The sequence below is a fragment of the Mus caroli genome, chromosome 5, assembly GCF_900094665.2.
Source record: "Mus caroli chromosome 5, CAROLI_EIJ_v1.1, whole genome shotgun sequence".
NCBI lineage: Eukaryota > Metazoa > Chordata > Mammalia > Rodentia > Muridae > Mus > Mus caroli.
Window position 1 is genome coordinate 110954908 of NC_034574.1, and position 13338 is coordinate 110968245.

The window sequence follows — 13338 nt, forward strand, 5'->3', positions numbered from 1 at the left end:
AAAAAAAAAAAGTAAATGCTCTGGGGGCTGCGGAGATGGCCTGACTGTTTCTCACTTACAGAAGACTTGGGATTCAGTTCCCAGCTTGCACATGAGAGTTCTCAGCTACCTGTAACTCTAACTCCAGGGGGTCCTATGCCCCCGCCCCACATCCACATATTTAAAAATCAAATCTTTTAAACTGTAGTTTTAAAGAGAAAGTAAACGCTCTGCTAAGTGACTCTATCGTAAGTTTGTGGCCTTAAGGATGTGTAGTGCCGCACAACGTGGCAGTCCTGTATCCTTGGCCAAACAGACACAAGCTAGAAGTGTGCACCCTGGGAACTGCCACCCGTTCAGCAGCCCAGGGGTCAGTTAGTCTTTTGAATTTGTTCAGGCAGTTGTGTTTGTTGAGGGATTTCAGGATCATTTGGGAAGGAGAGAGCAAAGGTCCGTTTGCTGGGCTGTCCCAGTCAGGATCAACAACTGAAGTCCACCATCCTGCTGCAGGGTCTCCTGGGTGTCCCCTCGCAGCATCCTGTCACCTTCCCAGTGTCACTCAAACCAGTACAAGTTTTCTTCTGGTGTGTGCTGCCTGCCGGGTAGATACAGGTCTTCTGTTCTGAGCTAGGACCCCCCCCTTAAGTTCTCAGTGCCCACCTAGGGAATTAACACCCCAAGATCATGAGAGAGCTGCTTAGGGGTGCACATCATCACTCCATGTGGCTTCTCCAGAGGAGGGCTTCTGGGGGAGGTCAAAGGGTGGGCCATCCCTGAGAGCAGAGGGGCAGGAGTGGCACCCAGATGGCCTACAGGAGACCCCCTCGGGGAGGGTGTGCATGGGATGACAGCCTGTGGTGGGCGCATGCGCCTGGCTGGCTAAAAAGCATCTGTTTCTGAGCAGGAAGCCTGCAGGTGCCTCACTTTCTGTTCCTTGAAGTTGGGGAGACGTGGAAAGCCAGTCCTCTTGGTCACTGTGACTGGCTGTGGTGGCCATGTTTGCTGAAAGCCTCCCTGTGTCCTTTCAGTGCCCTGTGGCACTGCATTGTGATTGCCAGTTTCCACGTGCTGAAAGGCAAGAAGTTACCTCTGCTCTGAGCCCACCCAGGTATCACCCTGAGGGTCACTATGACTAAGGAGAAAGCAGCTGTACTTAGTGCTGCTGGAGCGGATGGACTGTGACCCTTAGGCTTTCTCTGCAGTGTGGGAAGCACCCCCTCCCCTCTCTGTAATGAAAGACTTATCGGCCCCATTGTGCTTGCCTGCGGCTGCCGTCCTATCTCATCCCTGCCTGCTGGCTCACACGGTGTCCACTGTGTACTGACTGCCCACCTCCTGCCTTTGCTCCGGACACTCCCCAAAGCATGCGCTCTTACTCCCAGCCCTCCCCCAGGCCCTGTTCTGGCCAGCAGCCCTTCTGTTGCTATTGTAAGGCTGGCAGGTGGCCTTGCCCTAGGTGGCCTTGCCCTTTGCCCTGCTTCCTGGCCGCTTCCCGCCACTTCCCAGGCTCCTTCCGACCTCTTGCCTTGGGTCTTCCTGCCTGGCTTTACACATGGGTGCTCTTTAGACTTTCTCTACCCAGTGTACAGTCCCAGGAGCTTACTTCAGTGCCTCCTTCAGTCACACCTGAGCAGGGTAAGGGAGGGCCTGGCCCACTGGCCTTCCTGTCATGTCCACAGCAGTCAGGATGTCAGCAGAAAAGACTGGTCCTGAGTGGCTCCTTGCTGCCTTTGGATGCTTTTCTCCCAGGTCTCTGTGCTCCTGCCCACCTGCCTGACCTGTTGTGTCCTGCTTCTCTCCCCTGGTGCTCTGCTGCACTGGTGTGTCTACCATGTTCGTGTGGCACTCCCCTCTGCTGACCCGCTCCATTGCTGCTCCAACCTCCCTCTCTACCCTGGACCACATTCTAGGACCTGGGATACACTGTGCTCCTCACTAGTCACTCTGTACAGCACTGGTCCTGGCTTGAGGCAGCTGCCCAGAGAAATTCCTATGGGGAATGGTTAGGTGACTGTGCTTCCCTTGGACGCAAGAGGAGGAGACTTCCAGCACTTACAGATTTCCCAACATGGGGCCAGCCAACATAGGCTCTAGAAGTGGGTGTTTAGGGCATAGGCTGCTTGGGCTAGGAGAGAGTGCCAAGGCAGGGTGTGTAGAACTGACCTGGGACCACCCATGGCAAGCAGCATTCTGCGACCTTTGACCTTCGTCAAGGGCTCCTGCCATGCCCAACTGCAGCCCCAGCAGGAAATCCAACAGACAAGTAAGCCAGGGGAGCCAAGAGTGCAGAGTGAGGCTTCGTGGTCAAGCATGACTCATGCACACAGGTTAGCGACTGGTGAGCTTGGAGCTGCCATCTGTAGGGCCTGGCCACAGCCATCTGTGCTGCTTTGTGACCCGAGGAGTAGCAGTGTACAGGAACATCCCTGGGCAAGAGGACATCCCTCCAGCTCTCTCCCTGAGTGTGGGGACTTTTGTTTTGGTTTTTATTTGGATGGGACATGGTTTGTTTTTGTCTCTGAGGCAGGGTTATAGTGTATAGCCCACACTGGCTCTCAATCTACTTCCCAGTGTTGGGATTAAAGATACACGTCATTACATCCAGCCAGGGCCCGCAGCATTGGTCTTGGTCACCATGCCCACTGTCATTACTATTTTTGTGACCACACCAGGTCCAAGTCACATTTCCTTCTCCATGTCCCCTCCCCTCAACTTCACACATCTGCAAGGAACCAGTATCTTCTGTCTTAGCGTCTGAATGTGGGTTACCTCTGTGCCCTGAGAAGTCCATGTCTGGCTGTGTTGCAGGTCTGTTGGGTGGCCTCTGGGCAAGAAGGGGCTTGTGTGCACAGTAGCAGAGCTGCCTCACTGGCAGACACACACAAAGACGGCCATTGTTCCGGCAGAATCCACAGAGGCCCATTGTCAGATGGGATGCTCTCAGCTACAAAGGACAAATTCGGGGAGCATCCCCACCTTAGAGCCCCCTCCTGGAGGTGGTATGAGGTTGGGGGCTGGCTCCTAGTAGATTCTTGTTGAGGCTAGCTTTGGAATATTTGAAGTCCTGGCACTCCGCCTGTTGCTTATATTAAGTTGCATCACAGTAATTAAGATGCTTCTATCGGATTCTCCTGCCACAATGGTGGTTGAAACCTTGGACTGAGGTCATACCCAGGGCCACATCTTTGTTAACCCTCTGACCTCAGGCCAGCATTTCAACTTAGTGAGCCAAATCAGTGGTGGCTGTGCCATGTGGTGCCCTACAGAAACCTCCAGTTGGTCCCCAGGAAATACCAGGAGCCCTTTGTATTGCTTGGAAGGCGAGGTTGGCTTCAGAAAAGTTGCCGAGGCTTTGTGGATATGGCTGTCAGTGTGGCAGGAAGCAGCTGGAGAGGGAAGCAGCTGGAAGGTGGGCGGGGCTGCGCCTAGCGCTGAGATGTCTGTCTCATTAAGCAGCTTGGGCTCAGTAGACTGGAAGGACAGGCTTGTCAGAGACCAGTGTGTGCTCCAGCACTGCAGTGCATGGGTTCCAGTGTCAGTGTGTATACACACACTTTGCATGTTGCCTGACTCTCGAGTGGGGCTGCTGAGCGCAGCAGACAGACAGTGTCGGGGTCAGCCCTGTTGCCAGCCTCAGCTCTGCACAGGTGGCTGCCTTCTGGAAGCTTGCTGAGCCTGGCCCTTCCCTCCAGTGACATCAGCTTAGGAGAGACCCATCCAGCCCCAGGACAGTTCTGCCAAGCGTCTTTTGCCTTGGCTAAGGGGGTCTCGGAATTTTTTCCTCTTAAAGCAAGAATGACAGGATGGAATGGTTTCTGTACTTTAAAAGAAAAAAGAAAAAAGAAGTTGGCCTTCCTCAGCTCTTGTGCTAACCAAAAATTTTTGGCCCACAAGAATCCTGGTCCACAAGTGGCATGCCAGTCTTTGTCAGGCTACGTGGGTAGGTGTCGATCCCACGCTTCGGAAAAGAAAAGGCCTGGCGAAAATATTATCTCCTAGTCTTTCTGCCTTGTCTTGAAGGTGCTTGACATCCTCCAGCACATCCAGACCCTGGACCCCGGGCAGCACGGGGCGGTGGGCTATCTCGTGCAGCATACCTTAGAGCACATTGAGCGTAAGAAGGAGGAGGTGGGCGTGGAGGTGAAGCTGCGCTCCGAGGAGAAGCACAGGGATGTCTGCTACTCCATCGGGCTTGTGATGAAGCACAAGAGGTGAGTGAGTGAGTGCCTGCCCACGGCCTCTGTGGCCATCCTTCCCCCCCCCCCCCGGGGAACTTAGGTCATTTCACAGAGCACCCTGCTTCTGGCTGAAGTATCATGTCTTGCATGGACTCTGACTGCACTAAGACTTTGTATAGGTTGCCGGGCTACAGCCCCAGGCCCTCTCCTGCTTCTCCCTTCTTCCCCTGCCAGCCCCGATTGATCAGGGTTGCAGTTGGGTACACATCTGTTTGTCATTGCAGTTTAACTCGAGAGTGGTAGTGTGGGTTCATGTCCTACAAGTAGCCTATGAGCTGTGAGTGACTGTCCCCACAGCATGCCCTGCAATGCAGTGCAGCAGGTGACACTTGGTCTGCAGGACTCCCTCACTGGCAAAGACAGCTCTGTCTCGTGCCACACAGGCTTCCTTCCTTCCCCACCCCCTCTGTTATCTGTGAGGATGAGCTGTCAGTGATGTCCCTGATAGGGGCTATGGTTCCTGTTCATTTAGTGAATGGAAAGTTGCAGAGGTAGATAAGTGGGTAGGAGGGGACACGAGGCAGCTGAAGCTCCTGGTGCCCTGGAGCACCACACCCTCCTCTTCCTCCTCTTCCTCTTCCTCCTCGGGTCTGGACTAAAGGCGCTAGTGCTGCATACATTCACCCTAGCCACTCTGGGTCTTTGTGAAGGAAAGGGAGGGCACCACTACTCACTCATGTACCTGCATCTGACCACAGCAGTAAGCAGTTGCCTGGCTTCCTCCAAAGCTGGGTGGGTCATGGAGGGTTTTTTGCATGGTAGTTTATTTACGGTCCTCTGTTCACTTGGCCTTACTGTCATCTGCTTCCATCCTTCTTGGATCTCAAGTTACATGATAGTTAGCTGCTGTGCCTCTGGAAGTCTGTTTTAGTCTTCAGTGACAATCCATGATATCTGCAGTCTAGTCCCCATCCTGTTGCCTTTGACACCGACTGACACTTCTGTGCGTCTCTCACTATGGTCAAAAGTTTCTTTTTGCCGGGGGAGGGGTTCGAGACAGGGTTTCTCTGTGTAGCCCTGGCTGTCCTGTAGACCAGGCTGGCCTCGAACCCAGAAATCCGCCTGCCTTTGCCTCCTGAGTGCTGGGATTAAAGGCGTGCGCCACTGCTGCATGACTGCTCAAAAGTTTCTTAAGCTAGGTATGGCAGTGTACATCTTTAATCCCTGTATTCAAGGGTCAGGCAGGCTGAGCTCCATGAGTTTGAAGCCAGCCTGATCTACATAGTTCCAGGACAGCCAGAGCCGCACAGCAAGAACCGTCTACAAAAATCAAACAGCAATAACAACAGGTTATTCTTTTCCAGTGACATGCTTTGTTGACAGGGTTTGTAAGAGGGACAGGGTGTCTGAGGGACTCGACACAGGGTAAAAGCATGGAATGGACAGAAGGTGTGAGAGCCCTAGCCAGGCTCCCTGGGAACTCACTGGCCATCTTCCCCTGCTCCACAGGTACGGCTACAACTGTGTGATCTACGGCTGGGACCCTACGTGCATGATGGGGCATGAGTGGATCCGAAACATGAATGTGCACAGTCTGCCTCACGGCCACCATCAGCCCTTCTACAACGTGCTGGTGGAGGATGGCTCCTGCAGATATGCAGCCCAAGGTAAGGCGCTCGCTGAACCTGCACTGGCCCCTGGTTGACCATGCTGTGGTCCACACCAGCCAGACTGCCATGTCTTCCAGCCTGGCTTCCAATACTGGCCCAAAGTCGCCCTCGTGTGGCCACAAGTGGGAACTGCAGTCCCTTTCACCATCCCTGTGTGTTGGTGACCCCAGGAGTCCTAAGCCTGGGATAGGTGGAGCTGAAGAGCCAGAGCGGAGACTACCTTGTGAGCCTGGTGTGCTTTCTGACCAGGAAGATGCACAAGATTGTATTAATTAGAGGGGACGTGAACGATGGACAGATGTACTCATGGGTACCAAGTCGGCCTGGGACGCAGGCTCAGCCTCTCTCATGCAGAGCTGGCTGGAGCTTATGGAGGCCACTTCCACTTTGCCCTGCCCAGAAGGATGTGAAGCAGGAGCTTGGCCACGAGCTCTGGCCTGAACCGTCAGGCTTGCTCTACCCACACTAAAGCTGAAAATACTGAGGGCTCAAGTGGCAAGGTTTCAGAAGGCAGGAATAGTTCCCACATACGTGACCATGACGTGTGGAGGCTAGGAAGACCCTGCAGTCACAGCACGATGGGTCTCTGGGTAAGGCGACGGTGCCGCCATGCTCCCTGGATGTTCTGCAGGCTCCCACAGCACGGTCCTCAGCTTTTGAAGCTGAGTCCAGTTCAAACTCTCCAGGGCTTTGTTGGGTGACTGGTGAGGGAGACTTTCCGTCCTCAGAAAGCTTATGGGCCTGGCAGCACCAGGTACATCAGTTGTCCACGTATACACAGTAGGTGTGACATCTTTACATAGAGCATGGAAGTTTCTAGAAACAGTTCATTTAGTCTTAGATCATTTGCCTGATCCACTTGATAAACCGAGGACTGAACTTTAGATGTTCTGAATAGCTGAACCAGCAGTCTACAGAAAAAGGAAGTGTGTGGCCCACTGACCCAGTACCGCACAGTGGGAAGTGGCTGTAATTGTGTTGCTTTCCAGTGGCCTTCCTGTCAGCCCAGAGTGTGGCCTCTCCCAGGGGCTGCTGTTGCTGGGGTGCAGGGGTGGCAAGGGACTCTTCCCGTAGCCACACGCAGGCATCACTCGCCTTCCTGGGCCAACCTGTCCCTGCGACCTGTGAACTGTTGATTTATGTGCTGGGCTTCCAGCCTGGGTTCTCTGCCCCATGATCCTCAGTGTATGCTCACATCCACCCTGCCTGCGCCTGCCGACACACTCCGCACGCTGCTGACGAGCTCCTCGTCCGGATATGTTTGTCAGTGAACAGAGATGTGGACTTTTTGCCAGCCATCGAAGGAGCGTTAGAGAATCCTGCTTCGCAGCTAACTAGAGCTGCAGCAGCACTAAACCACATGGCTAACAGCCCATGTTCCATCAGCTTCCTCATTGCCCAGTGGTCACAGGACAGCCCTGTGCGGTGTGACAGGCTCAGCCATGTAGCTCTGCTATGGCTCCCTCCCTCTGCAGAGCCTGGCATTACAGCACAGCTTCTCTCTTCAATCTCTGCCGCACCAGGACTTGAATTTTTTTTTTCTTTTTTCTAGGCATCCATGCGTTGGTTGCCCAGGCTGTCTGACCTTCTAGCTTGGCTCACTGTCTCTTTATCTCTGCTTTCTCTGTGACCTGGCAGTGAAGTCTGAGGCCTGACTGCATGGCCATCACTACCCCACAGGCCACCCCACCCAGAGGAGCGGGGATCGTGGCCCACACTGGGTGATGTTGAGTTTGACCCTAGGTAATGCAGCTTCTGTCATTAGCAGGGAGTCATACTGTGTCCTGTGAGTGTCAGTCCCCAGAGACCTATGACACTGCGGTTTGCCCTAGCACTTGGTCCAGGCTGACGCAGGAGTAATGTGCTTGAGGCGTGCCTGCTGCATCTGCTCAGTGGCAGGAGATGCTTCTCCCTGGGCTGCTCCCCACCCCTGCTCCCTGCCAGAAGCCTGCTTCTTACTCCAGTGTGTCATGGTCTCTGAGGACAGTTGGGTGCTCACAGCCCATGGCATAGAATGGAGACCTTGCTAGAGTAATGACTTTCTAGTCCTTAGCCCTCCAAAGCATGTGTGGCAGACCCCCTGCTGCCACCAGGGGGAGCTCTGCACACACTCTGTTGGCTCCTGTCCTTCACTCTATGGAGGTGTGCCTTTCGTGTGAGGGCGGGGTCCCCCCCCCCCCAGGCAGGCGATATCTCATCTGTTAGCAAAGGGCCCTTGGTGAGGCTTTGAGCACAGGAGCCGTAGCTGGATGGCAGGTCTCCTTCCTTAACTCCTGACGTTTCCTATGCTGCTCTTCCACTGTGGTGCCACGGTGAGGACCCCCGAAGTGGGAGTGAGGGGTATAAAGTGACAGTTGGTCATGTTAGGGGCCATTTGGCCTTCTCTTGTTTAGATTCTGCGTGGTGAGGTGGGCACGGACTGTGGTATGCGTGAAGAGATGAGGAGGCTTATGGGAGTCGGCTCTCCCCACTGTATGGGTCCTGGGGGGCAAACTGAGGTCTTAGGCTGTGGACAAGTGCCTTTGCCCGCTGAGTCATTTCAGTGGCCTAGCATTGTCTTTTAGGGATAAAATGTCAAGCGTTCACGCTTCTGGTGACTCCACCCCACAACCCTTTGACTAGAGACATCCACACTTAGTACCAAGAGGTCTGTGGTCTCTGTTCAAACAGTGGAGTAGAAATAAATGCTTACTGTGCATTTGGTATAGATGGCAAGATGAGTACTAGACTCCAGGGTGTGCAGGATGTGCCGGCCGCTGTCCCCCAGAGAGGGCGGGGCCAGGCTAGGCGCCCACAGAGGGCTCCTGTGGTGTCTCTTGCATGCCTGTCCATGGAGTTTAAGGAAACACATTTCTCCCGAGAGCCGCAGTGTTGTGCTGCTTAGAAGCATATCAGGTGACACGTTACTTCCAGATGCATGGCCACTGTCCTGCTTGCTGTCTTCCCTCCTGGGAGATGCTTGTATAGGCTCTGTGCTTAGGGGTGAACAGCTGTGACCCCCACACTTGGGAAGCAGGAGGAGCATTAGTGTGAAGCCAGCCTGGGCACCTTATCTCAGAGTAAACATAACATCAGGCTGGGCCGCAGCTTGGGGGTAGAGCACTCACCCAGCAAGCACAGCCCAGGCTCAGTTCCTCAGCACCACAGCTGCCCAAGGGCCAGCAGGCCAGGGCACTGAACCCAGCTGGAGAGGGGCCCAGGCAGCCCAGAGCTCCCAAGTTCTGCCCGCTGTCTTGCCTCAGCTTTCCAGAGTGGCCTCTTGCTAGAAGCCATGTTCAAAAGCCTGCAATAGCTACCCAGCCGTGTTGTCCCCCCTCCCCCCGAGGCATGCAGAGGCTGGAACTCCCTGCTCAGGCCACTGTTTAGCACCTAGAGAGGGTGCCCCCGTGGGTGGGGCTGTGCAGCACAGGAGCTCCTGTAGAGCAGGGTGTCTCTCCTGAGCAGATGGGCAGTGGACAAGGAAACAAACTCCCAGTGCTGGGACCTGTACCCTGTGGACACTCAGCAGTGCCCCTGAACTCCCCCCACTGCAGTCCAGAGCAGCTCTAGAGCTAACCACAGAAATGCCTTCAGACTTTAACGGTTAGCCTCCTGTCGACCCCCACTGCACTAAACAGGTCAGCCTCAAAGGAGAATCGAATTTCCTGTAAAATTGAATTGGTTTCTGTCACTTGTCCTGCCTGCAGTGGCAGGTATGCTTCATGAGAGCAAGGACCTTCACTTGAGGTGCACGGCTCTCTGTTCTCCTTGGTGTTTTCTGTGGGGCATGAGTCCTCTGTGGCTGGCCTGCAGTAGTTCTGTGAAACAGTTGCCAAGGGTGCCCTAGTGTTACAACCTTTAGAAGTGTGAGCATGGAGACGCTGACATTGCTGCCCACCCCGCCACCCCCAGCACTACACTGCGGGGTCTGACCCAGCCAGGCCCTCAGCAGTCCCTCCCATGGGGTGGGACCAAGATGATAGTGCACTGAGGCTGCCATGGGGCCTGACCAGAGTAAACCCCAGGTTCAAAAGTGCCCTGCAGCCTAGAAGTGCTAGGCCTCCTGGCATTTCCTCAGGTGAACACTGTCTCTGACCCTGCGCCCTCCCTCCTGCTCTGCAATCAGCCTCCTGCCTCCACACTAGGGTCTTGGTGTGCTGACCGTGTGACTTCACGGCGTGTGTTCCTAACCCAGTCTGAAGATGCTGCCCCAACAGTTTCCCCAGATCCTCCAGATTTGTGGCTAAAAGCAAACAGATGGTTGGCCACATTCTACCTCACAGACAAGCACCAGGGACAGCCCTGGCTCTAGGCCTCTGGAAGTGTCTGGGTTGGGCTGTGTGCTGTGTGTTGTGTGCTGTGTGCTGCTTGTGTGCTCCGGACCCACTTAACGTAATTCTAGAGCAGAGTTGTGCCTGTGCCCCAGCCTAGGAACAAGTCCTGGGGCTTCTGTGTGGTCAGCTCTTCTCTTGCTAGGACTTTGGCAGCCGTGGGGCCTTGTGGTCCCCTGACCTCTGAGGTTGGGCCAGGAGGAGGCTTTGCTCTTTTCCATGTGGTGCCTAGGATCTGTTCCTCCTTTTGTCAAAGTCAAGATATGAAGGGCATAGGCAGGCTCTCCTAGGGACCAGGCAGGGTGTGAGTGCAGCCACAGCCACCAGCTCACCTAGGAGGTGCGGCCCCAAGGGCGGGACTCAGTTGGAGAATGGTTGCTGTGTGGCAGGGGCTCTTCTCTGTGGACAGGGTGGCAGGTTAGAGACTCAGGACCATGAGGTTCTGACACCTGGGCAACGGCGGGATGTGCAGGGGAGGATCGTGTACCCTGGCTCCAGCTAAGGGAGATGCTAAGCCAGATGAGGGGTGCAAAGAGTACCCCAAAGGTGCCACTGAGAATCTCAGAGCCAAGCATCTCTCTCAGAGAATAGAAAGGGATGTCTTCTGAGCAGAGCCACAGGAAGGAGACCTGTGCCACTGTTGCTCCCTCCCCTTACCTCCCACCTCCGCCTTTTCCTCTTGAGTAATACCTGTAATACCAGAACATCCATCCCTGCTGGTAACTTTTGCTCTGTTTCAAAAGCACCCCTGGAAGGGACATCAGGAGGGTTTCAGCAGAGAGCCACTGTAGAAAGCAAAATGCTAACAGCAGTATCTGCCGCCTCTTTGCCAACAGAAAACCTGGAATATAATGTGGAGCCTCAGGAAATCTCGCACCCAGATGTGGGGCGCTACTTCTCGGAGTTCACAGGCACACACTACATCCCAAATGCAGAGCTGGAGATCCGGTACCCCGAGGACCTGGAGTTTGTGTACGAGACAGTGCAGAATATTTACAGTGCAAAGGAGGACACAGCCGAGTAAACTCAGGGGGTGTCACATCTGTGCTGCTGCTGCTGCTGCTGCTGCTGCTGCTACCTTCTAGGGGACCAGGATTCCTGAAGGACGCGTGCTGCCCCTGGAGTCAGCACAGGACAGCCACTTCACCAGCAGCCTGGCTGCCTCCCCACTTTAGATGGTGTGCACTCCTCCAGCCACAGACAGCGTTGCTCTCCGCTACACTAGTGAATCAGTTGAAAGGCACCGTGTCCCGTGGCATGGCTCGTGTGCTTGTCCCGTGGTGACAGTGTGTGACATTCTGTCTTCTCACCCCCTTCCCATCCCTGTCTCCATCTACCTTGTGTCAGTCTCTCCCGTTGGACAGTCATTCGGGGGCCACGTTTCCTCATCTCTGGAACAAGGTCGCTGAGTCAGGCCTGCCGCCCTCTGCCTTGAGTTAGATTGTACTTGGAGAAGGGCATGGAAGTGGGAGTCACAGCGATCACAGTTCAGTTTTTTGCTAATACAGAAACACAGATTTCAAGTATTCCCTTTTTTGTTGTTATTTTTTTAATTTAAATTGGGAGAACAACAGTGTCTCCCTTCTCTCACTGGGTCTGTGCACATTTCTGCCTGTTGTGAGCTCCTGTCTTGTTACGTTGGTTCTCTGAGCAAATGCACAGCAATGGCCTTTCCGAGAGAGCTTCTCCACGTTTCCGAGCTGCTCCTTTAAGATGACTACTCCTTGGTTAACTTTAGGATCTACTCCAGTATCCTGAGCAGATCTTAAGTCGGTCATGGGCCCGCTAAATGGCTCTTAAAACTTGTACCTCCTGGTCCCCAAACCAAGAGAACGGGTCTGTTCTTCTGATCAGGAAAATGAACTGACGAAGCCTAACTGGGGGAGACAGGCGTCGTGTTCCCTGTCACTCCTGAGTCACATCCAGACCCTCCATTTTGAGAGTGTTGGGCTTATGGGAAGCGGAGCACATGCTCTGGGCTTCAAGCTGCCTGTCTGAAGGCCCCAGGACACTGACTCTTGGATGAGGTCTGGCCTCAGGTCACCCCTGGCTTCTGCCTGATGCTGTCTGTGAGTGAGGAGCAAGCCTTTACCAGATCCTAGTGGGTGCTACCTGGTCCTCAGACAAGCAGTCCCATAAGTAAAACTACCCACGGGGCCAATGGCACATCTGTCCTGTGTTGCTGTAGTGAGCGGAGCTTTAGGGGGCCGCCTGCCAGCCTCGCCCACCCGCCTGCCTGCCTGCCGCATGTGTATCCTCACACCACACCCCTCCAAATGAGCGCTCCCTCTTCCATTGCCCTTCACCAGCCCCAGGATGATGAGATGAGGCAGTCACTAGAAGGGCGGGAAGCTTGAAGCTCTTGCAGCTGGAAAGGTTCCTGTCCAGTCTGTGCCTCACCAGGCAGAACCAGTCAGAGGCGGGTCCAGACTTACATTTGGAAACTTAACTACTCAGAGCTTCTGCCCGAGGTTGGGGGATTTTACACCTGCTCATTCAAAGGTGAGAACCGCCCCACGAGGACTCACACCCTTGCACCCCAGTACTAAGCAGCCTCGGAGTATGCTGGGAGTCTCCATTGCTGGGTTTCTGCTTCGATTTCCTTTTTCCTGTAGAGAAACGTCAAAGCTGAGGAAGATGGCTTCCCTCCCTGACCTGACTGTAAATAATGTACCTAGACTGTTTTTAAATGTGTTTCTTCACGAAGGCTTCGTTTGGCTGAGGGAGCCTATATCACCCGTGTAAGTTGGTATTTGGGCACTTTATATTTTTCTAAAAATGTGTTTTGGATCCTGTACTCTAATAAATCATAAGTTTCTTTTTAAAAATTTTTCCAAAAGTTTTCTCCATTTTCAAAAACCCTGTTATAAAAAGTAGAACTTTCACAATGTTAAAATACTAAATATTTGGTTATAGCAACTTCTAATGAATGCCAAGGGTCTTTTTTTTCTTTTCTTTTCTTTTTTTTTTTTTTTTGTACAACAATTAATAAACGAACTTGCCGAGAGAAACCATGCCAGTGACCTGCCCGCTTTCATTCAGTAGCAAGAGAGGAGGAAGCAGGGTTTCTCTCCTGAACAAGGTGGAAGAAAAAAAAAATAGCCAACTTTAGCTTTCCTTTAACATTTGACAAGTGTCTTGCTGAGTGCAGACTTTCTGGGCTCTGGGAACTGCTGGAAGTGTCCGGGCTGTCAGTTGAGA

General features: G+C 53.8%; 1 protein-coding gene across 2 annotated transcripts in view; it reads left to right on the forward strand.

The window, feature by feature from the left end:
• Fbxo21 (F-box protein 21) overlaps window positions 1–12969 on the forward strand; it is a 32965-nt gene extending 19996 nt beyond the window's left edge. Inside the window, exons 10-12 of one of the 2 annotated variants that reach the window (XM_021162088.1) lie at window positions 3979–4190; window positions 5667–5824; window positions 10974–12969. In XM_021162088.1, the coding sequence (XP_021017747.1) occupies window positions 3979–4190; window positions 5667–5824; window positions 10974–11161 (558 nt within the window). In that variant the 3' untranslated portion in view covers window positions 11162–12969. The remainder of the gene's footprint in view (window positions 1–3978; window positions 4191–5666; window positions 5825–10973) is intronic. The other variant, XM_021162089.1, reaches the window with a different exon arrangement.
• Window positions 12970–13338: the final 369 nt, after the last annotated feature.